Source organism: Erpetoichthys calabaricus, chromosome 4, assembly GCF_900747795.2.
Source record: "Erpetoichthys calabaricus chromosome 4, fErpCal1.3, whole genome shotgun sequence".
NCBI lineage: Eukaryota > Metazoa > Chordata > Cladistia > Polypteriformes > Polypteridae > Erpetoichthys > Erpetoichthys calabaricus.
In genome coordinates, this window is record NC_041397.2 from 4040499 (window position 1) to 4067325 (window position 26827).

The following is a 26827-nucleotide window of genomic DNA, read 5'->3' on the forward strand; positions in this document are numbered from 1 at the left end:
GACTACGACAGCATTACCCAAATCCCGTTCTCTTACCACACTGTCAGCGTTGACCGTTATTGCAGTTCAGCCCTTTCCCCTTTCTTTTAACCTCCGAGTATCCGAGTAGGCAGGAGAGAAAGTAACATATTCATTTATGTATTACAGGCGTGACCACTAGGGGACGTTGCAGCACCCCAAACCCCAGACACAAGTCCCGACATAAATAAAAGCTTATTTTATACAAAGACATCAAACGTGACCTAAACCAAATCCTTCTTCCCCTGTCTTCTCCTCCACACCACCCGGACGAGTTCTGTCCATCCTCCACTCTCAACTCGAGCTCATCCGGATGAGTTTGAGTGGTCTCTTTTATCTTGGACCCTGGAGTACTTCTGGCGCCAGGGCATAGCCAGATAGAAGCACTTCCATGTCAATCAGAAGTCTCAGAAAGTAGGAATTATGAATCTGATTAGCTCCCCCTGGACCCTATAGGTCCCAGCATGCCCTACGGGAGTCCGTGTGTCATGTGTCCACCTAGCATACTGGAGAAGAAAATATTCAGCAGTGCTCATCTCCCCCAGTTTTTCCATTGTACTGGCCCCACGGTGAGGCAAGTGTCCCTGTTCAGTCCCAGGTCAGCATGTCCATTACACGTGTAACAGGACAAAAATACCAGGGTACAATGAGGCCTGGTAAGATAATACAGCCTGGTCGTCCTCACAGGTGGCGCAGTGGTAGTGATGTTGCTTTGCAGTAAGGAGACTGTTGGAAGATTGTGGGTTCTCTTCCCGGTTCCTCCCTGTGTGGGTAGCACTTTGAGTACTGAGAAAAGCGCTATATAAATGTAATGAATTATTATTATTATTATAAGCTACCAGGTGGCTCTCCATCTTATTATGTCGGCCTCATTTATCCAATTTTAGTGGTCCTTGACGCTCCCCTTGCAGAGCAGAGGTGTCAAAGTTTGAGCTCAGGCAGGTTCGGCCCCAAGCTGTTATGAATTGTGCAGTTTGAGAATTTCTTTTTCTCTCTGGAAATATTTTTTTCAAACAATATATTGTATGAGAATTTGGGTTGCTCTTCTCTAAACACCTTCTTTGCAGGTTCTTCACAATTGTGTGTTTCCTGACTGTGATGATTAACAATTGATGATGCCGTGACATTCTTTTATTTTACAATTGGGTGCTGGTAGGTTATTATTCCAAGCACCAACACACATTTATTTATAAAGGACATTTTCATACAAACCCCATGTCCAAAAAAAGTTGGGACACTTTCTAAAAATGCCAAAAAAATAAAAAACAAAAATCTGTAATTTGGTAAGTCACTTGAACCTTTATTTGAGAGTGTAACAAAGGCACTATATAGGCCAGATAGACACGGAGGCACGTATGAAACAACCAAAGACTTTTTCTTCACCCGTGGCCACACGTCTTCCCCGTGACCCACAGGCAATACACGGTCCCAAAGCACAACAAGAACCACAACACACCTTTTTCTCCTTTACCACCACTCCTTCTTCTCAAGCTTAGTCCTCCTCCACCCGACTCTGGCTCTCGAGTTTTTGGTGGCTGGCCCCTCTTATAGCCCACCGGGAAGTGTTCCAGGTGCTTGACCACCTGCTCCCAATTGCACCTCCGGGTGGGGCTGAAGACTCGTCCAGCCCGGCTGTTGAATCCAGATAGCGTACCCCCTAACGGCCACGTTAGCTCCCAACCAGGCTGTGGAGGGCTCCATCTGTTTGACATCTGTGGCAGAGCGACGGGCGCTGAGCAGACTCCTGTCCATCATGGAGAATCCACTGCATCCACTGAACAGGATCATCTCCAGACAGAGGAGCAGCTTCAGCGACAGACTGCTGTCACCGTCCTGCTCCACTGACAGACTGAGGAGATCGTTCCTCCATCACACTATGTGACTCTTCAATTCCACCCATTAACATCATACAAAGTTATTGTCTGCTATACCAGCATTGTTATCAATCTTTAATGTAATATTGTTTTTTTTATCAGTAAGGTGCTGCTAGAGTATGTGAATTTCCCCTTGGGATTAATAAAGTATCTATCTATCTATCTATCTATCTATCTATCTATCTATCTATCTATCTATCTATCTATCTATCTATCTATCTATCTATCTATCTATTATATAGTGCCTTTCATATCTATCTATCTATCTATCTATCTATCTATCTATCTATCTATCTATCTATCTATCTATCTATCTATCTATCTATCTATCTATCTATTATATAGTGCCTTTCATATCTATCTATCTATCTATCTATCTATCTATCTATCTATCTATCTATCTATCTGTCTGTCTGTCTGTCTGTCTGTCTGTCTGTCTGTCTGTCTGTCTGTCTGTCTATCTATCTCCCATGGAGCCCGGCGGGAGGTTGGGGAATCCCCGTCTGCCAGGGAGGCTGCCACCAAGTGTCCCGGGGGAGGTATTGAGCTGCCCATGCTTGCTCCCCCCGGAACATATGCAGCAGGGCTGTCCCTGCCAGGTATAGGACCTGGCCGCCCGTCACAGAGAGGTGTGAAAGAAACAGCCGGACACACAACGAAGGTTTGGGGCTGCCACTCGTATAGTTTCCCTGGCTGCAAAAGGCTTAAATTTGCAAACAATGTTTATAAGTTAGAGTCCAAAACAGAACTGCCCAATTCAGGAGATGTGTTCTGGCATTTAAAACCGCAGGATTGGCATTAGGACAGTAGAATGGGGGCAGCACGGTGGCGCAGAGGGTAGTGTTGCTGCCTCGCAGTTAGGAGACGTGGGTTTGCTTTCCGGGTCCTCCCTGCGTGGAGTTTGCATGTTCTCCCCGTGTCTGCGTGGGTTTCCTCCCACAGTCCAAAGACATGCAGGTTAGGTGGATTGGCGATTCTAAATTGTCCCTAGTGTGTGCTTGGTGTGTGGGTGTGTGCCCTGCGGTGGGTTGGCGCCCTGCCCGGGATTTGTTCCTGCCTTGCACCCTGTGCTAGCTAGGATTGGCTCCAGCAGACCGCCGTGACCCTGTGTTAGGATATAGCAGGTTGGATGATGACTGACTGACTGACAGTAGAATGGACAATGAGAAAAAGTGCAAGACTGAAAGTGATGTGGCTTGCTCTGTAGTATCAATCTGTTGGTATAACATTGTGGCTTATCCTCTTATTATCGTTGCAGTAATCCCTCACTTATCGCGGGAGATAGGTTCCAAGGCCGACCGCGATAACTGAATTTCTGCGAAGTAGGGACACCATATTTATTTAATTATTCAACGTGTATTTGGACGTTTTTAAACCCTCCCTGTATTGTTTACAACCCACCCTTTACTCTATTAATAACAGGGACAACTGCTAAGCAATATGAAATCGGTAGATAAGTTTACACTTACTGTATAGCGAAGTACACGTAGCTATATATGACATGATGATGGTGATGAATATGCTGCGCAGTAAAAATGATGACGATGAAGGTGATAATCCCCTGAATGCAGTAGCAGGAGCACGTTAATGCTGAATGAGTGAGATGAGACTTCCTGGTTAATGCAGCACTCCATCGCTGAGCCAATCAGCAGCACACAGGAACTTAACTGCGTGCTCTGATTGGGTAGCTTCTCAGCCATCCGCCAATAGCATCTCTTGTATGAAATCAACTGGGCAAACCAACTGAGGAAGCAAGTACCAGAAGTAAAAAGACCCATTGTCCGCAGAAACCCGCGAAGCAGCGAAAAATCCGCGTTATATATTTAGATATGCTTACATATAAAATCTGCGAAGTCGTGAATCCGTGAAAAGTGAACCGCGAAGTAGCGAGGGATTACTGTACATAATAAAATTTTACCTTTATAAATCAAAATTGTTGAATATTGCTGGGGAGGCTAGGGTTATAGGGTTATAGTGGCAAAATGCTAGGGAGGGCTGTTTCCTTAAGAGGCATTAGCTCTATGGAAATGTGTTCTTTTCAATTGCGGCCTTTTAATTAACCTGAATTTAAATAATTATAAATAAAAAAGGTATTATCCCCCCCAGGATGCAATATGACGGTTAAAAGATTACACGAGAAGTAAAAAGGATAATCTAACTCTTTACTGACAGGTTCACGCGGTATTACAGACGGGAAGCTTATGACAGACATATCAAGCAATGTGGGTGTCTTGACCAACGCAGTCTGCCATCTTTTGTCGCCACGCTGAAAGGATTTTCACCGGACGGAAGACATAATCTTCCGCCCGGCAGCTTCAAAGTGTGTTGGCCGTAGGTCCATCCTTATATTCTGGTTGTTCAATGTGCAGGCTCTTGGCTCCGGATCCAAACAAGCACAGGAAAGGACTCGAACCCCACCTTCAAAAATACAGGAATAGCACAATGCCTACATACAGTTCTCATTCTCCCAACAAGGCAAGAGGATGGTGTGCTGACAGAGGACAGAAATATCCTAGTCTGTCTTTAGGCTGACTATTCAATTCTCCAGTTGTCTTTGGCTCTCTAGTCCTGTGCTTGGCTCGGCAATCCTAAATGCTGATGCTGTGCCCCTGTCTACCATACTTGGTCTGCCTGTATGAATGAGTCCATAACAGTGGGCACAGAGAACAGTGACATTAAACTTAATAATAAAACATAATATAACAAGGGCATGCAAGTTTCAAAGAGTTTTTTACAAGGCGTCTAATGAAGAGGACGGGTGTAGAATGCAGACACATGCGTGCGTTTCGCTTGATGGGACACCAGTAGAGAGCTGTAGGGAGGAGCCTGTGGCCAATGAATAGAGTACATCTGTGAGTGGAATATATAGAATGCCCTAGAAGATGGACTAGAGGGTCTGGGTCTTTTTTATATAATGAGCCTGCAGTCTGGCTGGAGCCCTGCTCTGTCGTTGGTTCACACACACGCACACCACGACCCTTCTAACTTTGCAGACTTGAACTGTGATAACTGCCGGAAGCCAGCCATGAACCTGCAGCATCTGGACTCTTAATATCCCTTTAAATCAGACTCCTTGTTAGTTAAGGGAGCATCTTTTCTTATATCACTACATCCTGAGGAAGTAGTTCTCTTAATCTTGCAAAATTCTGGAGTATGACCTTAGTACTACACTTTAACTTAAAGTAAAACCTTGTTAATGTGAAACATTTCTCTTTTGCACTTCTGCCTCCACCACAATTCAGATCCTGCCGACTACACCAATTGTTCTGTTGTGGGTTCACACACACCATGAGTCTTCTCTCTGTGGTAACTATTGGTGGTCAGCCATGAATCTGTGACCTGTGGATTTGAACAGCCCTGGGAATTCACATCCATGTCAGCTTTTTGAGCTAAACACAGTAAGCACCTCTGTGATCTCTCCACACACACGGACGTGCAGTAAGTGGAGCGGTGGGCTTCATGGTAACGTCAGCTGGACTGACCTTCTTGTCCAGCCTCCACTCTGCACCGACACCACAAGCCAGTTTTCCATATTCGTCCATAAAGTTTATTTTAATCCTCATGGAGTTCACCGGTGCAGGTATTGAACTCTAAACTGTCCGTATGTTCCTTATATCAACTCTGAACAATTGTTTTCATGTTACTTCTGCTTTTCTTTCTTTCTTTTTTTTAACAGTTAATTCTACAGATATTACCCAGAACTTCTTCATAATGGGTGTTAGTTTGGCCGTCATTTTTATCACATTGCCAGTCACTCTCATCATCATTTGTGTTGTGCTCAGAGTTGAGATTGTGCTCATTTACAGAAAAGTCACCGGCAAGGATGAAACAGTCGGAGGTAAGGAGTTTCATTTGTAAAATCTCTGGCTGTCAGTATGTGCTTAAATCTTCTCAATGTGCCTGACTCATTCATTCATTTTTTGACTAAACATCACCTGATCCCCATTTCCACTAATTTCATAAAGTATTTGGACCCACTCACTTTCTGAACACCTTATCGTGATATATACATGTTAATGAGAAGTGAAGCAAAATGACACCTTTAATAATGGCTGACACGGCACAATGCCCTCGCGCTATAGATACAGTCATATGAACAAGTTTGGGTGCCCATCTTAATTCTTTGGATTTTTGTTTCTCATTGGCTGAACTTCCTTGTAATATCTGACATGCCTTATGGACACAGTAGGATTTCAGCAGTGACATTAAATTTATTGGATTAACAGAAAATATGCAATATGCATCATAACAAAATTAGGTGCATAAATGTGGGCCCCCCCAACAGAGATATGACATCAATACTTAGTTGAGCCTCCTTTTGTCCTCTAGACGCTGTCCTCCTATAGCCTTTGATGAGTGTCTGATTCTGGATGGAGGTATTGTTGACCATTCTTCATACAAAATCTCTCCAGTTCAGTTCAATTTGATGGACAGCCTGCTTCAAATCATCCCATAGATTTTTGATGATATTGAAGTCAGGGGACTGTGATGGACATTCCAGAACATTGTACTTCTCACTCTGCATGAATGTCTTTGTAGATTCTGAACTGTGTTTTGGGTCATTGTCTTGTTGGAATATCCAACCCCTGCGTAACTTCAACTTTGTGACTGATACTTGAACATTATCCTGAAGAATTTGTTGATATTGGGTTGAATTCATCTGACCCTCGACTTTAACAAGAGCCCCAGTCCCTGAACTAGCCACACAGCCCCACAGCATGATGGAACCTCCACCAAATTTGACAGTAGGTAGCAGGTGTTTTTCCTTGGAATGCGGTGTTGTTCTTCTGCCATGCAAAGCGATTTTTGTTCTGACCAAATAACTCCATTTTTGTCTCATCAGTTCCAAAATGAATCTGGCTTATCTAAATGAGCATTGGCATACAACAAGCGGCTCTGTTTGTGGTGTGAGTGCAGAAAGGGCTTCTTTCTCATCACCCTGCCATACAGATGTTCTTTGTGCAAATTGCGCTGAATTGTAGAACGATGTACAGATACACCATCTGCAGCCAGATGTTCTTGCAGGTCTTTGGAGGTGATCTGTGGTTGTCTGTCACCATTCTCACAATTCTGCTCATATGCCACTCCTGTATTTTTCCTGGCCTGCCAGACCTGCTGGTTTAACAGCAACTGTGCCTGTGGCCTTCCATTTCCTGATTCCATTCCTTACAGTTACAGAAACTGACAGTTTAAACCTCTGAGATGGCTTTTTGTAGCCTTCCCCTAAACCAGGAGACTGAATAATCTTTGTGTTCAGATCTTTGGAGAGTTGCTTTGAGGATCCCATGCTGTCACTCTTCAGAGGAGAGTCAAAGGGAAGGAATCACAACTTGTAATTGACCACCTTAAATACCTTTATATCTCATGATGGGACACACCTATCTATGAAGGCTTAATGAGCTCATCAACCAAACAATCAGCATTGAGCAGTGACAGGCATTCAAATCAGCACAACGACAAGGGGACCCACATTTGTGCACAGCCAGTTTGTCACATTTGATTTCATTTCATACAACTAAATACTGCGTCACTACAAATCTTTGTTCAGAAAACACCGCAGTACTCCTAGGAAATGAAAGACATACCACTGTTATCTTTATTGTTGAAAGGAGAGTCAATGATTATGCAGGCTGGGGGGGGGGTCACAAACTTTTTCTTATGACTGTATAATATTAAATTCATAAATTTGCCATTTTTGACACTCTATCTACATTCAATAACCTATAATGACAAAGTGAACACATGTGACCAGAAAGGTTTGCAAATTTATTAACAAATCAAAACCAATATCGCTCGTTTCCTAGATGTCCTCAGACCCTTTGCTGTGGCCCTCTATGTCGTCCTCAGGTCCATTCTGTTTGCTTTAACAGGTGGACTGCCAGACCATTTATTAGCAGGACGTCGCCATGTAGGTCTATGCAGATATGATAAATAACGAACTCCATCTAAACTCGTAAAAGATGTAAAGAAATGTATTAGAAAGCAACAGTTTTATCATCAACAGTAACTCTGTCAGACTGGTCAAATTTTGTTTCGTTTTAACCAGTAACACGACTGAAAGTCTCCATTTGTCAAAGTCAAAGTCAAAGTGAACTTTATTGTCATCTCAACCATATACAAGTATACAGATAGACGAAGTTACGAAGCTCAGGGTCCACAGTGTAACAACATGACGTGCAAATAATAATCTAAAAATAATTTGAATGAGAGTCCTTGAAGGATGGCACACGTGTTGTAAATTAAACGTGTCTCTTTGCGCTGCCCACCCTTGTTGCACACAGCACATTTGGTAGCTGGTGACGGTTTGCACTCAGTGGGTGGCAGATTGTCTAAGTACTGTGTACTACAGGGGTGCCCAGCTCCAAACCTGGACGGGCTGCAGTGGCTTCAGGCTCTCACTCTAACCGTTTTCCTTAATTAATAATCAGTTCCTGCCACTAATGATCTTCTGCTAATTGACTTGCTATTTAAGACGCAGACCCCTTAGTCAGCTATTCCAGATTTGAGGTGCATAACAGCAGAAGGCCGCCTCACCACTTCTTGTAAGTTTAACTCTTGGAATTACAATCAGACCCTCACTTTTTCTATCATCCTATTATTCCTCTTGTTTTATTCATCAAGTAAGTTCTTATCTATCTTCTTATTTATTTCTATTTCAGATGGAAAGGACTATGACGCCTATGTCACCTGGTGCAAATCCAGTACTACGCCATCATACCATGCAGAAGAAGGGAAGTTCATACTGGAGACGATGCCTTCTGTACTGGAGAAACATTTTAATTACCGACTCTGTATTTATGAACGTGATGTTCTCCCTGGGGGTGGTAAGTCACTCTTTTATTATATTAGAGCATTTCATTAGGTGGTGGTGGAGTTAAGGGTGAGAAGAACAGACATCCAGGAGAAGCACGTTGTAGAGCTGCTGAGCCTCCTTAAGTTGAGGTGGTCCGGGTATCTGATATGGATGCCTTTTTATGGGAGGAAACCTCTGGGAAGACCCAGGGTTCAGTGTGATACCCTGGGAAGGCCTTGGGATACCACAATATGAGTTGACAAGTGTTTTAACGGACATTTAGGGTCTCACTGCTAAGACTGTTGTCCCCACAACAGTGGAAAAATGAATGAATGAATGAATTGCATTAGGTTATGGTGTTCCTTAAATTCAGTTCAATGTGTTGTACAGTATGTGGCCTCCTTCACCAGGTAAAGGCTCAGATGTGCAGAACTTTGCAATGGTGGTCTATTAACAGTAAACAGATAGGCCATAGAACATCTGCATTGGATTGGATTGGACGAGATTTGATTAAAGTAGAATTAATTAGATTAGATTAGAATAAACATGGAAAATGTGGCTTGACGACAATCGAATGCAGTGTGAAATGAAGCCAGAGACACCACAAAAAGGTTTGGGGTAGCCACCCCATATACTCGAAAAGGTGCTGCTTGAAAAGGCTAAAAACAATCAATAATAATCGGTCTTTACAGACTTGAGTCCATAAAACAAAAATGCCGTTTTTTTAAAGCCAGTCAGAGGAAGTGATGTCATCGGGACCGGAACCGTGATGTCATCGGGACCAAAAGTGAGGGCATCGGGGACCAGAACTGGAAGTGATGTCATCGAGACCAGTCAGAATTTCCCATAGTTGGTCTGCAGAAGAAAGAGCGAAAGGGTTACCACACTCTGACACCCCCTGGTCCGACACTGAATTGCCCTCTTTTGAGCCCTTTAGTTACCTCCCATGTGCGCGTGTGTGACAGCAGCTAAACACCAAGGAGACAGTGCGCATAGAATGTGGTCCACAGATGGCCAGCACCATCACTATCGATGGCCAGGATCTGATCAAATCCATCCAGTTCAGGCTCACCTCAAGGCTAAAAATCTACAAGATGGTTGTGCCACCAGTGGCCCTGTATGAAGCTGAAGGCTGGCCAGCCGGCGAACAAACACTGCATGTCGTGGAAGTGTGGATGCTCCATTGGATACTCAGACTGGCACGTTTGGACCATGTCACGAAAGAAGACATGCAGAAAATGAATGGGAGTGGCGTCGACCATTGGGAAGATTTAAGAGGCACGCCTACGCTGGCATGGCCATATGCACAGAAGTCGACGAAAATTTGTTGGCTTAGACGGCCTTACATCTCAGTTTGGATGGAAGATGACCACGTGGTTGGCCAAAGAAGCGTTGGGTAGACAGGTTAAGAGAAAACATGTGGCACATCAACGTCACCCCAAAGGACATCTTTGATTGGGTCAAGTGGAGAAAGGCAAGCGGACCCTTCACCTGCGAAGGACAAAGAAGACTCTGCACAAGTACAATGACAATGAAGCACAGTTCTGTATGAGCCCAGAGTGCATCTCGTATTAAGGTGCAAGCTAAAAAGATAAATATGAATAGGAATACATCCATTTTACACTATATGGCCAAAACTATGTGGATCCTCCTTCCTCCAGATAGGGTCCTCCTTCCTCCAGGGGCATCAAATCAAACACACAGCCGTGCAATCTCCAATAGCTCCTACATACCGAGGAGCTCAGTGACTTTGATGGCCCTGTCTAGGGTTCGTTCTTGCCTTGCCCCATATTCTAGCTGGGATAGGTTCCAGCAACTCCCAACGTGACCCTATTGAGGTTAGAAAAGGAGTGGCTGTCATAGGATGCCATCTTTACCACAAGTCAGGATGTGAAATTGCTAGATCTGCCCCCCAGTCAGCTCTAAATGCCGTTACTGTGTAGCAACAACAGCTGAGCCACAAAGTGATAGACCTTGCACACTGATTGAGTGGGAACACCGAGTGCTGTAAACACATGACATTGTAAAAATGGCCTCTCCTCTGGTGTGTCACTCACAACAGAGTTCTCAGCAACGTGTGCCGGGAGCTTCATGAAATGAGTTTCCAAGGCCGAGCCTGAGGCTGCTATGTGCAATGCCAACCATCGACTCCAGTCAAAAAGAACAGCTTATCGTCTAGTAGTTCTTGCATTAGGTCAGAGGGGTGGGCAATGTCAGTCCTGGAGGAACGCAGTGGCTGCAGGTTTTCTTTCCAACCCAATCGCTTCATTAGAAACCAATCCTTGCTGATCTCAGAACTTATTTATTTTCGTGGCTTGTTAGTCTGCAATGCTAGGTTCTTGTAGATTTTTTTTTGCCTTTCCAAGGATATCATCCAAATGATTTGAAGCCTAAAAAGGATCATGTCTAGTCGGTCACATTTTTCTCTTAAGTGTTTTATTAAACCAAATAGTTCAGGATGAATCCAGGCAGGTGTAAATGGAAACAAGTTTGATGGAGATCTGCTGACTCCTTTGTCATTTGCATCTTATTGTTAATCTTCTTATTCTTCTTCTTTCGGCTGCTTCCATTAGGGGTTGCCACAGAGGACCATCTTTTTCCACATCTTCCTGTCCTCGTCATCTTGCTCTGTCACACCCATCACCTTCATGTCCTCTCTCATCACCTTCACTTAGGCCTTCCCCTTTTCCTCTTGACTGGCAGCTCTATCCTTAGCACCCTTCTCCCAGTTTACACAGCATCTCTCCTCTGCACATGTCCAAACCAGTGCAATCTCACCTCTTTGACCTCGTCTCCCAACTGTCCAACCTGAGCTGACCCTCTAATGTCCTCATTTCTAATCCTGTACATCCTCTTCACCCCCAATGTAAATCTTAACATCTTTAACTCTACCACCTCCAGCTCTGTCTCCTGTGCCACCGTCTCCAACCCATATAACATAGCTGGTCTCACTACCAGCCCTGTAGACCTTCCCTTTCACTCTTGCTGATATCCGTCTGTCACAAATCACTCCTGACACTCTTCTCCACCACTCCACCCTGCCTGCACTCTCTTCTTCACCTCTCCTTCACAATCCCCATTACTCTGTACTGTTGATACCAGGTATTTAAAGTCATCCACCTTCATCCTCACCATTCCACTGAGCTCCTTCTCATTCACACACATGTATTCTGTCTTGTTCCTACTGACCTTCATTCCTTTCCTCTCTAGAGCAGATCTCCACCTCACGAGGGTCTCCCCAACCTGTTCCCTACTATCGCTACAGATCACAATGTCATCAGCAAACATCACAGTCCATGGGGACTCCTGTCTAATCTCATCTGTCAACCTGTCCATCACCATTGCAAATCAGAAAGGGCTCAGAGCCGATCCCTGATGTAATCCCACCTCCGTCACTCCTACCGCAGACCTCACCACAGTCACACTTCCCTCGTACATATCCTGTACAACTCTTACATACTTCTCTGCCACTCCTGACTTTCTCATACAATACCACAGCTCCTCTCAGTCACACTGTTATATGCTTTCTCCAGGTCCACAAAGACTCAATGCAACTCCACTTTGCAGTCTTCAATCTCCTTCAGATCAACTCTTCTGCATAGGTTGTCAACTACCTGTGTGAATCTTCCTCCACTCTTGTACATAACCTTATGTTCCTCCCTCTTCTTAAAATACGTATTCACCACAACCATGTCCATCCTTTGGGCAAAATCCACTATCCTCTGACCTTCTTCATTCCTGTCCTTGACACCATACCTACCCATCACCTCCTTGTCTCCACTGTTCCCTTCACCAACATGTCCTTTGAAATTCGCTCCAATCACCACTCTCTGTCCCTTGGGTACACTGTTCATCACTTCACCCAACTCACTCCAGAAATCTTCTTTCTCATCCATCGCACACCAACTTGCAGGACATATGCACTAACAACATTCATCATCACACCTCCAACTTCCAGCTTCATAATCGTCACTCTGTCTGACACTATTTTCACCTCCCAAACACTCTTGACATGCTGTTCCTTTAGAATAACTCCTACTTCATTTCTCCTCCTATGCACACCATGATAGAACAATTTGAATCCACCTCCGATCCCCCTGGTCTTACTCCCCTTCCATTTAGTCTCTTCACGCACAATATGTCAACCTTCCTTCTCTCCGCCATATCGGCTAACTCTCTCCCCTTACCAGTCATACTGCCAACATTCAAAGTTCCTACCCTCAGTTCCACTCTCTTTACCTTCCTTCTCTCCTCCTGCCTCCGGACACGTCTCCCCCCTCTTCTTCTTCTTCTTCTTCGGCCAACAGTAGCCCATTTCCACCAGCACCCTGTTGGCTAACAGTACTGGTGGCGGTCGTTGTTCAAGATACGTCTTATGGCATATCATGTGTGTGTTGTTCTCATACCAGTGAGTCAAGAGGTGGTGGGCAAAAATAAAACTGAAGGAATTTCAAGGCATTCAGAAGCAAAGTTTCAAACCAGATAAGCAGATCCCAGAATGCACCTGAAGCTTACGCCATGCGGTTTTTCTCTGACTTTTTTTTTTTGATTCAATGTTATTTATAGGCATTTTTGTTTTTCCTGTCTAAACTTTTCCCCGTAACTTTATCTTGTTTTGAATTTGCTTGTTTTGCTCATCGTTATCTCTTTTGGCATTGTGGAGTTTGCTGGTGTTCATTCTGAAGGGCCTTATTACTGTAAGTAGTCCCATGTCTGCCCGGCACAGTCGGAGGCCCAGGATTAATTGTGCTAAAAAGTACGGCCAGCTTGCACAACACTGAACAACTGTCACTGCTGACCTGCTCGACCAGTTAGAGACAGTTCTTCTTTTTGAAAATAATCAAACTGGGTGGCATGGAATTCAAGAGGCTTCTGGGTTTCATGTTCTTTGTCATTTTTGTTTTTGATTAGATTGGATTAGATAGGCCTTCATTAATCTCAGGGGGAAGTCAAGCAAAATGGTTACAGTATGGATGGGTGGAGGCTGATTTGTTTCGAACTTACTTTTGTAAAAGTTGACTTGCTTGTGTGGAATCCATCCATTTTCCAACCCGTTATATCCTAACACAGGGTCACGGGGGTCTGCTGGAGCTAATCTCAGCCAGCACAGGGCGCATGGCAGGAACAAACCCCTGGCAGAGCGCACACACACACACACACACACACACACACACACACACACACACCAAGCACACACTAGGGCAGCGTTTCTGAACCTTTAAGTATGCGACCCGAGTTTTCATAACAGTTTTAATCGCGCCCCCGCTAACGTTTCTTTGAAAAAGCCCACTAATACCAATTTGTTCTTTTTTAATTAATGTTATATCATAGATGCATATTTTACTATACCTACTTAACTTTTATCAACATTTATCTAACTCTATATTTATTTTTCTACTATCAGAATGTAGTTTAAGTTAATTTGTTTTGGTTTCAATAGATGTATTTTTCATATTTTCGATTCTTGTTTTCTTTTTTTCACATCTTCGTGCCCCCCTTTTTGTTACTTCGCGCCCCCCTAGGGGGGCCCGCCCCACAGTTTGAGAACCACTGCACTAGGGAACCTGCATGTCTTTGGACTGTGGGAGGAAACCCACACAGACACGGGGAGAACATGCCAGCTCCACGCAGGGAGGACCCGGGAAGCGAACCCAGATGGGTCTACTTATTGCGAGGCAGCAGTGCTACCCACTGCGCCACCGTGCCGCCCTGTATGGCATGTTATTTGATTTTAATAAATTCAATAACCTGTTAAAAAAAGATGATTACAATATTGAAATGTTTGAGGCAACTCGGGCCCCTTCTTCAGGCAAGAAATTCAAAATTTTTCTTGAATATCCCAAGTCTGTACAGGTTAGTGTAGATATCTGGTTTGGGGTCTGTGTGTGTGTACTGTATATGATAGTGCCCAGTAAATTCTATTTTCTAATTTGTTTTGTCTTTTTTCTCTTTCTTCATTATGTAAAGCACTTTGAGCTACAGCATTTGTATGAAAATGTGCTATAGAAATAAATATTGCTGTTGTAGTTGTAAAAGAGCTGATGCCGAATTCAGAGACTGGATGGTGCCACACCATCCTGAACTGAATATCCTGATTAGAAAATAATAATAATAATAATAATAGTAATAATAATAGTAATAATAATAAATTCTTTACATTTATATAGTGCTTTTCTCAGTGAGAATCAGAATATCTTTATTGTCATTGTTACAAATACAATGAAATTAGGTGCAGTCCCTGCGGTGTCAAAATCAAGTAGCCACCCGTGGAAAGCACGCAAGACAGCCACGCCCACTAACTCTAAGACCATTGGATACGACGACAACTCCCAGAGCCACGCCCACCAACTTGGACGCCGCAACTCACAATACCGGGCGTCATTCACGTTCGTCTCTGCTAGACTCCACGTGCACCTCTGAGCCACGTTGACCTTTCATTAGTCAACCTCAGTGGAACCTCAGTTCACACACAGGCAGCGCGAGAGAGAGCCGCGCACACACACAGGCAGTGCCAGAGAGAGAGGATTGGACTCATAACGTAGGAAGGCAGTTAAAGAATGCACTCGGCTTGATTTTGTTTTCAGTTCTGTTTACAGCGATCGGTTCGTAGTGTGCATTGTTGCAATGTTACTTTTCTTGGTGGTTTATTAAATTATGGATTTTTTCAAATGTTCATTTTTTTTCCCTGTGCTTAAAACTCATTAAAAAAAGTGTTTTTAGCCAGCGGTTGGTAGCGCTATAGCGCAAACTATTACAGTGTTAGTTTTCTCTGTTGTTCAAGGTTTTCTCAGTGTTATTCAATGTTTTTACATTTAGTTTACTATTACGCTGTGCATTCTATGGATTAATTAACTATATTTGTGCTTAAAAACTTAAAATATATATTTACATACAGTTCGTACAGTCTGGAACTGATTAATTGTATTTACATACAATCCTATGGGAGAAATTGCTTCGGTTCATGACCAAATCGGTTTACGACCAGAGTTTTGGAACGAATTATGGTCCTGAACCAAGGTTCCACTGTATTCTTTTCGGTTATGACGCACGACCGCGTCCACCATTGCAAACTGTTTTACACGCCATGGTCTTAGAGTTGGTGGGCGGGTCTCCGTGAGTTTCTCTTGCGAGCGGGCACATGACCAGGCGGTGTGTATGCTTCGAGAACGAGGGTGGACGTGGCAGGACTATCTAAGAAGTGGCATGTTTGTCACGGATATGAATCGCTGTATGCAGCGTGTAAAACAGTTTGTCGTGGATGTGAATCGCTGTATGCGGCGTGTAGAACAGTTTGCAAGGGGTATCCCATGGTCTTGCAGTTGGTGGACGGGTCTCTGTTAGTTGCTCTTGCGAGTGGGCACATGACCAGGCAGTGTGTATGCTTCGAGAGCGAGGGTGGATGCGACAGCACCATCTAAGAAGAATCATATTTGTTGCGGATGTGAATTGCTGCATGCAGCGTGTAAAACAGTTTGTTTGTCGCAGATGTGGATCGTTGTGTGCAGCGTGTAAAAAGCTGTATTGTATGTTGCCCTCTCCAGAGTTACATCTTTTCATTCACCTACAGTCGTATCTTCAAAGCCAACCCCATTTGGACAACTGTGTCTTTCAGGAAGTGTTCACCCATCAATACATAATTATGCGGCGTATGCTACGCCACGGGTTGGCTAGTAATTAAAAAAGGATAAGAAGAAATAAGGTAGAACACAAACATTCAACATAAGACCTTAATTGCACATGAACACTATGGCACAACGTCATCTATTCCACTGCTGCATTGGAGGCGATCAGGTGGCATTCAGTGCCCTGATAGCAACAGGGTAGAAACTGTTATTCAGTCTCTTAGTCTTTGTTTGGATGCTCCTTTATCTTTTGTCTGATTTCATGAGTGGGGTGTGAGGAATCTTTTAAGATATCTTCTGCTTTCCTGAGGCAGCGAGAGCTGTGCAGTTCATCCAGAGAGGGTAGAGAGCAGCCGATGATCTGCTGGGCCATCTTTACGATCCACTGAAGTGTCTTCCTCTGCGCTGTTGTGCAGCTGGTAAACCCCATGCAGAGGCCGTTAGCACAGGATCCTCTCGATAGAGCAGCGATAGAAGGACACCAGAAGTTTTTGGGGGATGTTATTTTTCCTGAGGACTCTCAGCTGAGCCTTCTTTGCCAGCTGAGCCTTCTTTGCCAGCTCAGCTGTGTTCACACCCCAGGACAGGTCTTCCATGATCTGGACTCTCTGAAGCGGAAGTCTGACACCCTCTCCACACAGTCCCCTCTGATGTAGAGTGGTTTGATGTCCATTTTCTTTTTCCTGAAGTCCACAACGAGCTCCTTGGTCTTACTTGTGTTGTTGTCAGTGCACCACACTGTCAGCTGCTCCACTTCGTCCCTGTAGACAGACTCATCCTCCCCAGAGATGAGCCCCACCACAGTAGTGTTGTCTACAAATTTGATGATGGTGTTGCTGTGGTGGGTTGGGGCGCAGTCATGTGTGTACAGCGTGAAGAGCAGAGGGCTCAGCACACAACCCTGAGGAGAGCCAGTGCTGATGCTGAAGGCCCACCTTAACCCTTTGTGTGCGGTCTGTCAGGAAGTCTTTAATCCATAGACAGATGGAATACGGGAGTCCCAGGGCTAGCAGCTTGCACACCAATCTGTGAGGAGGGAGGATGGTGTTAAAAGCAGAGCTAAAATCAATAAAGTGGAGACGTGCGTAGCACTCCCATCCAAGTCCTGGCCAGACCTGAACAGGCTAAACTTCAGGTGGTTGACCTCTTCTGAAGTTCATGTGGTATGGCAGCTGGCCATATAATACATTATCTATACTAATAAAAGGCAAAGCCCTCACTGACTCACTCATCACTAATTTCCTGTGTAGGTAGAAAGCTGAAATTTGTCAGGCTCATTCCTTACAGCTTACTTACAAAAGTTAAGCAGGTTTCATTTCGAAATTCTACACGTAACGGTCATAACAGACGACAATGTCCGCCATGTTAAACTTTCTTATTTATGGCCCCATCTTCACGAAATTTGGTAGGCGGCTTCCCTGCGCTAACCGAAACCGATGTACGTACTTATTTCGGTGGTATGACGCCACTGTCGGCCGCCATATTGAACTTTCCAACGGTCTTTGTTACTTATGGGCCCATCTTCAAGAAATTTGGTACGCGGGTTCCCAACGCTAACTGAATTCTACTTACGTACATATATACGTCCATAGCCTGCAGCTCGGTCACCGTGTGAGGCGGCGTTGGGTCCCCCATCCCCACACCTCCCACATAGTTGACTGCCTGCCTATATAAGGCCGTCTGTCGCTCCGGTCTCTTCATTCCCTTCCTTGCTTCGCCACAGTATTCATGTCTCCCTGCTGATAACTGCAGCCTTTTTATTTAATCCACAGCTTCTCTGCTGTTTTATTGTTTGTTTATTACGATTATAGTTATTGTGTAGGTATTTTAGACTTAGTTTACATTGTTCAGGTACCAATTTCCTTTATCGTTCCAACCGTACCCCCATTAACATGTCTATCGAGGTGATCACCATCGATCAAAGAACTGTCACTTACCGAGTGGATTCCATGCCTGGAGATGGCGCCTGCCTTTTCCATTCTCTGTGTTACATATTGGACGGCCATATCAGGCTCACTCTTGATATCCGGAGGAACATTGTGTCTTATGTATTGAATGACTGGCACAGGTTCAAAGTGTGGACTGATGACGGTACAGGAGATAATTATACTACACAGGAGCACTAGAAGAGTGAAATGCTTAAGCCCTTCACCTATGGTTCTGCATGTGAGTTGATGGCTGCCGCTGAATTGTTCGATTGTCGCTTTCAAGTGTACCGAAATGGCCAAATATTTTACACCTTTGGACAACCGCCAATGCCTCTTAAACATCTTAGATTCACAGGTAACGATTTGAGTAGTGGACACGTTGATGTTTATGAATGTTTAAACTCTCAAAAGCTGGATGCGAAGTTATCAATGAAACCCATTTCAATTCAAATGCCTCCAATTTCCAGTAAGGCTCTGCTTCACAATGACCATTAAGTCTCAGGGACAGACCCTACAAAAGGCTGGCATTCATTTGAGGCGAGATTGCTTTTCACATGGCCAACTATACGTTGCATGCTCAAGAGTAAGCTCAGCACACAGCTTGGTCATATTACAACCGGAGGGCCGAACTGACAACGTGGTATACAAAGAGATCCTTAACAAATAATTATTGGTATATTTTCCCTCAGTTTAAAAAGGTTTACTTTTCTTCTTAATAAAAATTTTACAGCAGTACTTCGCGGGTATTTTGCTATTTAATAATGCATTAATAACCCAAAGAAAAGTATCCATCAGTATGACATACACTGAAAGTGCCGTCCGCGCTCGATGAAGAAATGCGTTCATTTTACTCGGCCACGTTTAACAAGAACCAGTTTGGATGTCGAAATCTACCGGCACCTCCTTCCATCTTTATCATTAATCACTTCCTTTTTAGAGTTTTTGGGACATGCATTTCTTAAAATAGCTGTTGTAATCTTAAAATTGAGTTAGAGTGGGAAATCTTCTGAGTCAGCACAGCATATGAAGTAACATCAGCAAAATACGACATGTTGTCCTGTAAGCGTTTTTTTTTTTTTTCTTTTCTTTTAAAAACACAAATTTTTGACCTGACTGCATTTTTCCTATCAGCCTGATGCAGTAGATACTCAGCGGTCAGATGCTGTATTAATCCATGAAGATGTGACTCATGCTGTGCTGTTTCTTATTCCTGCTGATATCTGTCACTGCAGGCCAGTCGTCCAGCCGTTTTCGGGGTCTGGCTCACCTGGGGGTGTGCAGCAGTGTGAGCAGAGATACACCAGGCATCTCTTCTCCTCACCACCTCTTTCAACTCCTTCAGGGGGATAACGAGGTGTCCCTTGGCCAGTTCCTAATCTGTGTGTCCCGGGTCTGCCCCAAGGTCTCCTCCAGGTTGGACGTGCTGAAACATCTCCACAGGATGGCACCCTAATCTGATGCCTGGACTATTCCAACTGGCTCTTTACCATGTGGAGGAGCAGCAGCTTCACTTTGAGCTCCTCCTCAATGTCTGCACTCATCGTCCTGTCATTACGGCTGAGCCCGGACACCCCTGGGGTGCGGAGGAAACTCAATTCTGCCACCTCTTGTATCTGCGATCGAGTTCTTTCGGCCACAAGGAAGGAAGGAAAATGTATTTGTAAATCACATTTTAACAAGGATTTCACTGCGCAAAGGTCTGTACATACAAGAAATAATAGTAACAACTAGCCAACCCGTGGCGTAGCATACGCCGCATAATTATGTATTGATGGGTGAACACTTCCTGAACGACACAGTCGTCAGTACTTGTAGATTAAGGTGTAGCGGGTCTTCGTTGTTGACGCTTAATATAGCTTGCGTACTGTGAGGTTCCGGAGTCACAGTTGAGAAACACTTTTTTAATGTCTTTTAAGCACAGGGGAAGAAATGAACATGTGAAACATCCATCCATTTTCCAACCCGCTTAATCCGAACACAGGGTCACGGGGGTCTGCTGGAGCCAATCCCAGCCAACACAGGGCACAAGGCAGGAACCAATCCCGGGCAGGGTGCCAACCCACCACAGGACACACATAAACACACACTAGGGCCAATTTAAAATCGCCAATCCACCTAACCTGCACGTCTTTGGACTGTTGGAGGAAACCGGAGTGCCCAGAGGAAACCCACACAGACACGGGGAGAACATGCAAACTCCACGCAGGGAGGACCCGGGAAGCGAACCTGGGTCTCCTAACTGCGAGGCAGCAGCACTACCACTGCGCCACCGTGCCGCCCTACATGTGAAACATCCGTAATGTAATAAGCCACCAAGAAAAGTAACATTGCAACAATGCTATCTACGACCTGATCGCTGTAAACAGAAGTGAAAACAAAATCGAGCCCGGTGCATTCTTGAACTGCCTTGTGGCGCTGTAGTAGTGGTGCTGCTTTGTAGTAAGGAGACTGTGGAAGATTGTGGGTTTGGTTCCTGGTTCCTCCCTGTGTGGATAGCGCTTTGAATACTGAGAACACTGCTATATCAATGTAACAAAGTATTATTATTCTTATGTGTCCAGCGCTCTCTCTCGCATACGCACGCGTGCCTGTATGTGAATGTGTGTCGCTCGCTGCACGTGTTCCTGCAGGCATACGCTGCATAATTATTTTTTGATTGCTGAACATTTCCGGAAAGACACAGTTGTGTAAAAGGAGGGAAAAAAATGAACATTTGCAAAATCCGTAACGCTGCTTTCAGTAAGTACAATGCACACGCGTTTAGATACTGTAGATATGAAAGGCACTATATAATAGATAGATATAAATAGATATAAATATAAATAGAAAAGGCACTATCTATCTAATCCTGCCAACTACGCTAAAGCATCTATCTATCTATCTATCTATCTATCTATCTATCTATCTATCTATCTATCTATCTATCTATCTATCTATCTATCTATCTATCTATCTATCTATCTATCTATCTATCTATCTATCTATCTATCTAATCCTGCCAACTACACTAAAGTATCTATCTATCTATCTATCTATCTATCTATCTATCTATCTATCTATCTATCTATCTATCTATCTATCTATCTATCTATCTATCTATCTATCTATCTATCTATCTATCTAAAGTGATAAAGATGTCCACTGTCTGCCATCTGTGCCCAGGCATAATGTCATCTGGTGCCCACAAATGAGCAGGAATGCCCGATGAACAAAGGCAAGTGGTTGGAGTAATACAGTGAGCCCAGATGACTCGGTATTACATCAACAACAGGGCTGGAATGTCCGACAAGGAAAGGCAACAAGAAGCAAAAATAAAAAGAGGAATGCAAGGGCTAGAATGTCTGATGAACAAAAAGCAATCAGACATACAAAGAAAGAGGGACGTAAGGCATATCCTGTGAACAGAGGTTCATGAATTCATGACATGATCGAAACAGATGAACTTACCAATAGGCCGTTTTCATAAACAAGCATTTTGTTCTGTTAGTGGGCCGTAAACTTAAGATAATAAGCTGCGTGACTATTCATTTTATTATTTTCCTCACTTGATCTTTCAAGTCTAGAGTAGCACTTCTTCCTGCGTCAATATAAAATATTTTAACGCTTCTAATTGTCTTCTTTCCCCAGCATTTGTGGACAATACTTTGGAATACATTGGCAAAAGCAGAAGAATGATTTTGATCCTAAGTGGCGAAAATGTGGTCGACGAGAGTCATTACGAATTGGTCACCGGGCTGCACTCCGACTTGGTTGAGAAGAAGATTCAGGTGATACTGATCGAGTACAAGCCTCTGAACGATCTAAAGTCTCTACCAGAGTCCCTCCGACTTCTTGTGAAGGAAAGGGGCACCGTTAAGTGGAAAAATAGTCAAGCCGACAACTACAACTCTCGTTTCTGGAAGAAGATGCGATACTACATGCCGGCGAAAAAAATGGCGTCGCCTCATACTGATGAAATGAATTTGCTGTAAAATCTCTTTACATATCCAACACAAAGTGCCTGAAATTGTTGTAATAAAGATAAATTTCAGGGAACATTAGAGAAGATGAAAAGTTAAGTGATTTATTTGTGCCCTGCCCTTACCCTGGACTCTGGAGTTCGTAGATTGAGAAGATATCATGAACTCAACATGGAGTTACGCTACAAGCCAAGTAAACTGCTATTTTTGTAACTTTGTAGCTCTCATTTGGCCTCCTAAAACTTGAAATAATGTATCATTAAATTGTGCTGGATGTTCTTCGATAAGAGTTGGACCCCCAGGCTCCAAGTTTTAGTTTGTGTTGAACATTCCAGAAGGTGCTCCTGCACTACAGTAAATGGTTTCTGCCCCATTTCAACTCATCACGCAGGCACCTTGAGTGTTAACCTGCCATTCTAGGGAGACAGGGTGGCCAAGTGGACTTTAAACAGTCAAGGTCGATGGTTCAGTCCCGGCCTTTGAATCTTCACTGTGTGACCCACAGTGCGGGTCACGTCACCTGCCTGAACATTTACTGTATACTGCAGCTCTGCTGTGCCATCGAGTTGTGTTCATTACAGAAAGATGATCGGCAATGGCTGATTATTGAATGTCTTTAAAAGCGGTCCACCATGTAAAGGTGCTATAGAAAGGGTTGCCGTGATTCGGAGTCAGCTTCTTCTAGACAGTTGTGTAACTAATCACACCCGATATGTTGAAAAGCAGGCCCATTGCTAGCGCTCTCCTTCCTCGACTATATGGTGGCTAATATAAGGATAGGCCAAATATCACTCCTCCGCCGTGTGTCCCCCTTTCCATCTATCTATCCAACCATTAAATACAGGGTCACGGGGGTCTGCTGGAGCCAATCCCAGTGAACACAGGGCACAGGGCATGAAACAAACCCTGGGCAGGGCACCAGCCCACCCCTTTTCAATATTATCAATTTTAAAAAGTCAAATTATTAATAATGTACTGTAACTACCAAGGGTGTGCCCATGACCCCTAAACCACAGACACAGTAATGCCCAGCACAATTCTGGCTTCAAATTAAAGATATCTACTTGTCCGCCACACCTTTCCAATAATCATCTGTCAAAAGATCAATAGCCAGTACAATATTTGATCAAATTCTTCCTCACTCCTTCCTCCAAGACACCTCAAGGTGAGGCGGGGGGGCTCCTTTTCACTCCATGTTGGTAGCACTTACGAGTCACATGGAAAGCAGCATTATCCACCCCTAGCCATGTCCTCTGGGGGCACTCAAAGACCCCGACAGGTGCTCGATGGTACGAAAGTTTACAATCTTAACAAAAAACCTCTGCCTTAGGCTGGACCGGAAGGGGTGGAGTCAGTGTTCCTCATTGGGCGGCGAGATGATACCTTCAGTAACAGTGCCCCCCTTGTGTGGTACTGCTTACATCTGATGAGTCCAAGAAGGCAAGCCTCAGGCGCACAGGCGTCAAAACATCGACCACACGCTCTGGAGAAACGAGTCGTGTCCCGTGTTCGAACAATGCAAATGGGGTCCGCCTACATCTGCATGCATATCACATGACTGTTGATCAGTTGCTATCATTGTTGTCATCAGTTGTTGTCACGTGTTATCAACGTCACCAGAAGCAAACGGTAAGTTTTGTTTTCTGGAGATCTCAAGAAAAGGATTAAATAACCAACGATACTGCATGTCCTCTCTTCTGTAGAATTTGGACACTGTGTTAGGAATTTGCCAGGACTGCGCCTATTTAATTTTTTGTTGATTCATTTTTGTAAGGGTTTTGTTAATTTTGTTAGAAGAAATGTGACAGTTATTCCTTTTATTTTATGTAATTGTTTACCATTAAGTTTTCAAGATTTCTGGTTGTCGTTTTTGCAGCTCTCATTTCTTTATTTCGTTTTTCTCCTTTTCCCTTTTACGATGAGGCCATGGGGAGGCCGACCCTCCTAGCCAAGGATCAGTTAGCGGGTCGGCTGCTGCCAGTTGAAGGGCTTAGCAGGCCTCAGACAGGCATCCACTTTTCCAGGGCTTTTGTTCTTCCACTCCCTTTGTCATTTTTTCTGTCGCATTTGTGTTTTCGCATTGTTTTCAGTTTCTTGTTTGTTCGTAGTTAACGGAGGGATATTTCAGACCAAATTTAATAAATACGCAAATAAATAAAGGTTCTGTCAAATGTTAGAATGAATAAACAATAACATTAAATAAATGAATTAATTAAAAAATTAGTATAAATATAAATTAGTATAACTAATCAAATATGTCACAATTGTTTCTTTGTTGCGTATTTCTTCATGTATTTATTTATTTACTTCTTAATTTATTCATTTCAGCAATAAAGGTTCAGTGAAATGTTAGAATGAATAAATAATAACATGAAATTAATTAATTAATTAAAAAATTAGTATAAATATAAATTAGTATAGCTAATCAAATATGTCACAATTGTTTCTTTGTTGCGTATTTCTTTGTGTACAGTAATCCCTCACTTATCGTGGGAGTAGGGACACTATATTTATTTAATTATTTAACGTGTATTTGGACGTTTTTAAACCCTCCCTGTATTGTTTACAACCCACCCTTTACTCTATTAATAACAGGGACAACTGCTAAGCAATATGAAATCGGTAGAGAAGTTTACACTTACTGTATAGCGAAGTACACGTAGCTATATATGACGTGATGATGGTGATGAATATGCTGCGCAGTAAAAATGTTGACGATGAAGGTGACAATCCCCTGAATGCAGTAGCAGGAGCACGTTAATGCTGAATGAGTGAGATGAGACTTCCTGGTTAATGCAGCGCTCCGTCGCTGAGCCAATCAGCAGCACACAGGAACTTAACTGCGTGCTCTGATTGGGTAGCTTCTCAGCCATCCGCCAATAGCATCTCTTGTATGAAATCAACTGGGCAAACCAACTGAGGAAGCAAGTACCAGAAGTAAAAAGACCCATTGTCCACAGAAACCCGCGAAGCAGCGAAAAATCCGCGTTATATATTTAGATATGCTTACATATAAAATCCACGAAGTCGTGAATCCGCGAAGTAGCGATGGATTACTGTATTTATTTATTTACTTTATAATTTATTCATTTCAGCGATAAAGGTTCAGTGAAATGTTAAAATGAATAAATAATAACATGAAATTAATTAATTAAAAAATTAGTACAAATATAAATTAGTATAACTAATCAAATATGTCACAATTGTTTCTTTGTTGCATATTTCTTTGTGTATTTATTTATTTACTTCTTAATTTATTAATTTCAGCGATAAATAAAGGTTCAGTGAAATGTTAGAATGAATAAATAATAACATGAAATTAATTAATTAAAAATTAGTATAAATATAAATTAGTATAACTAATCAAATATGTCACAATTGTTTCTTTGTTGCGTATTTCTTCGTGTATTTATTTATTTACTTCTTAATTTATTCATTTCAGCGACACTACCAGCATCACAGAATAAGCCCTGAAATGAAAACTGTCACTTTCCCTCGTCAAAGTTAAGAGGGTGGGCTCTAATGAGTTCTGCTTTTTGATTGGTGAGTCGTCCCCAGAGTGGATGTACGTTTTTTTTCTTGCCTTGGGAATCCCGCAGATCAGATATGAGTTTACGAAAAGTGAAGCAGAATGACCTGCGAAGTGGAGAATTTTAATTAAGAAACTTGAAATTCATCATGAGGAGTTTGCATCGTACCGACAAGTACCCAATCAAAACACAGGACACGCTAGAGCCCGCCCTCTCGACATTGACGAGTGAATGTGACAGTTTGCAGTTCAGGGCTTATTTCATGTTTTTTGTGTATCACTAAAATACATAACTAATTCAATATAATCTATATATATATATATATATAAAATCCTAAGCCTAAAAGTACAATGATTTTATGTGATGTTTTTATGTCACGTTTTTTTGTCACGCTTTAAATCAGGCTTATTTTAAAACCTACATATATATGTTTGGTATCATTCTTTTCGGAAATTATTGAACTTTAATGTGATGTTGTTAGATTTTCAGATTCTTATTCTGTTTTTAAATCATAAACTAAAATATCAAGAAAGTTGTGGTTTTTAATATAAAGAAAGTCAATAAATCATTATTATTTCAAAAATTTATTTTAATAATTTAATTCAATAAATTACATTATTTTTGATTGAGTAAACTTTCTTTCACAGAAACAAACTATTAAAAAAATAAATGATCTGTTCATCACACCAATGTTTGTATTTCGGTGATTTAGTCAGCTGAAGGTCGAGTTACGATGACCCATTGCATGCCACTTTAGTTTTCACGTGATTTTTCCTGTTATTTAAATCGGTCCTATTCAAAGGAGTGCCATGTCATAGGAGTGACATAACAAAGGAGTGAAACCTCAGATATAAATTTCACAGGAGTGACAACCATCCAATCAACCATCCAAGTGGTAGCAACGATTTTGGCGAGCGTACTTTCAGTTGTGTGTGGTAGGTGACTCCAATAAAATGTCACTCCTTTAATACGATATTTATGTCACTCCTTTGGTATGTCACTCCTTCGATACAGACCCATTTAAATAAGTCATTTTAAAAAAAAAGTTTCTTTATCTATAAGAATGTCAGTTAAAATGAACGGATTGTTAATTTAGTCTCTTA

The 26827-nt window shown here is 42.9% G+C and overlaps 1 protein-coding gene across 1 annotated transcript in view; it reads left to right on the forward strand.

The window, feature by feature from the left end:
* Nucleotides 1-22458, forward strand: part of LOC114649865 (interleukin-18 receptor 1-like) — a 92389-nt gene extending 69931 nt beyond the window's left edge. The window contains exons 9-11 of the mRNA XM_028799227.2: nt 5569-5730; nt 8552-8716; nt 21863-22458. Coding sequence (XP_028655060.2) covers nt 5569-5730; nt 8552-8716; nt 21863-22206 — 671 coding nt within the window. The 3' untranslated portion in view covers nt 22207-22458. The remainder of the gene's footprint in view (nt 1-5568; nt 5731-8551; nt 8717-21862) is intronic.
* The last annotated feature ends 4369 nt before the right edge of the window (nt 22459-26827 follow it).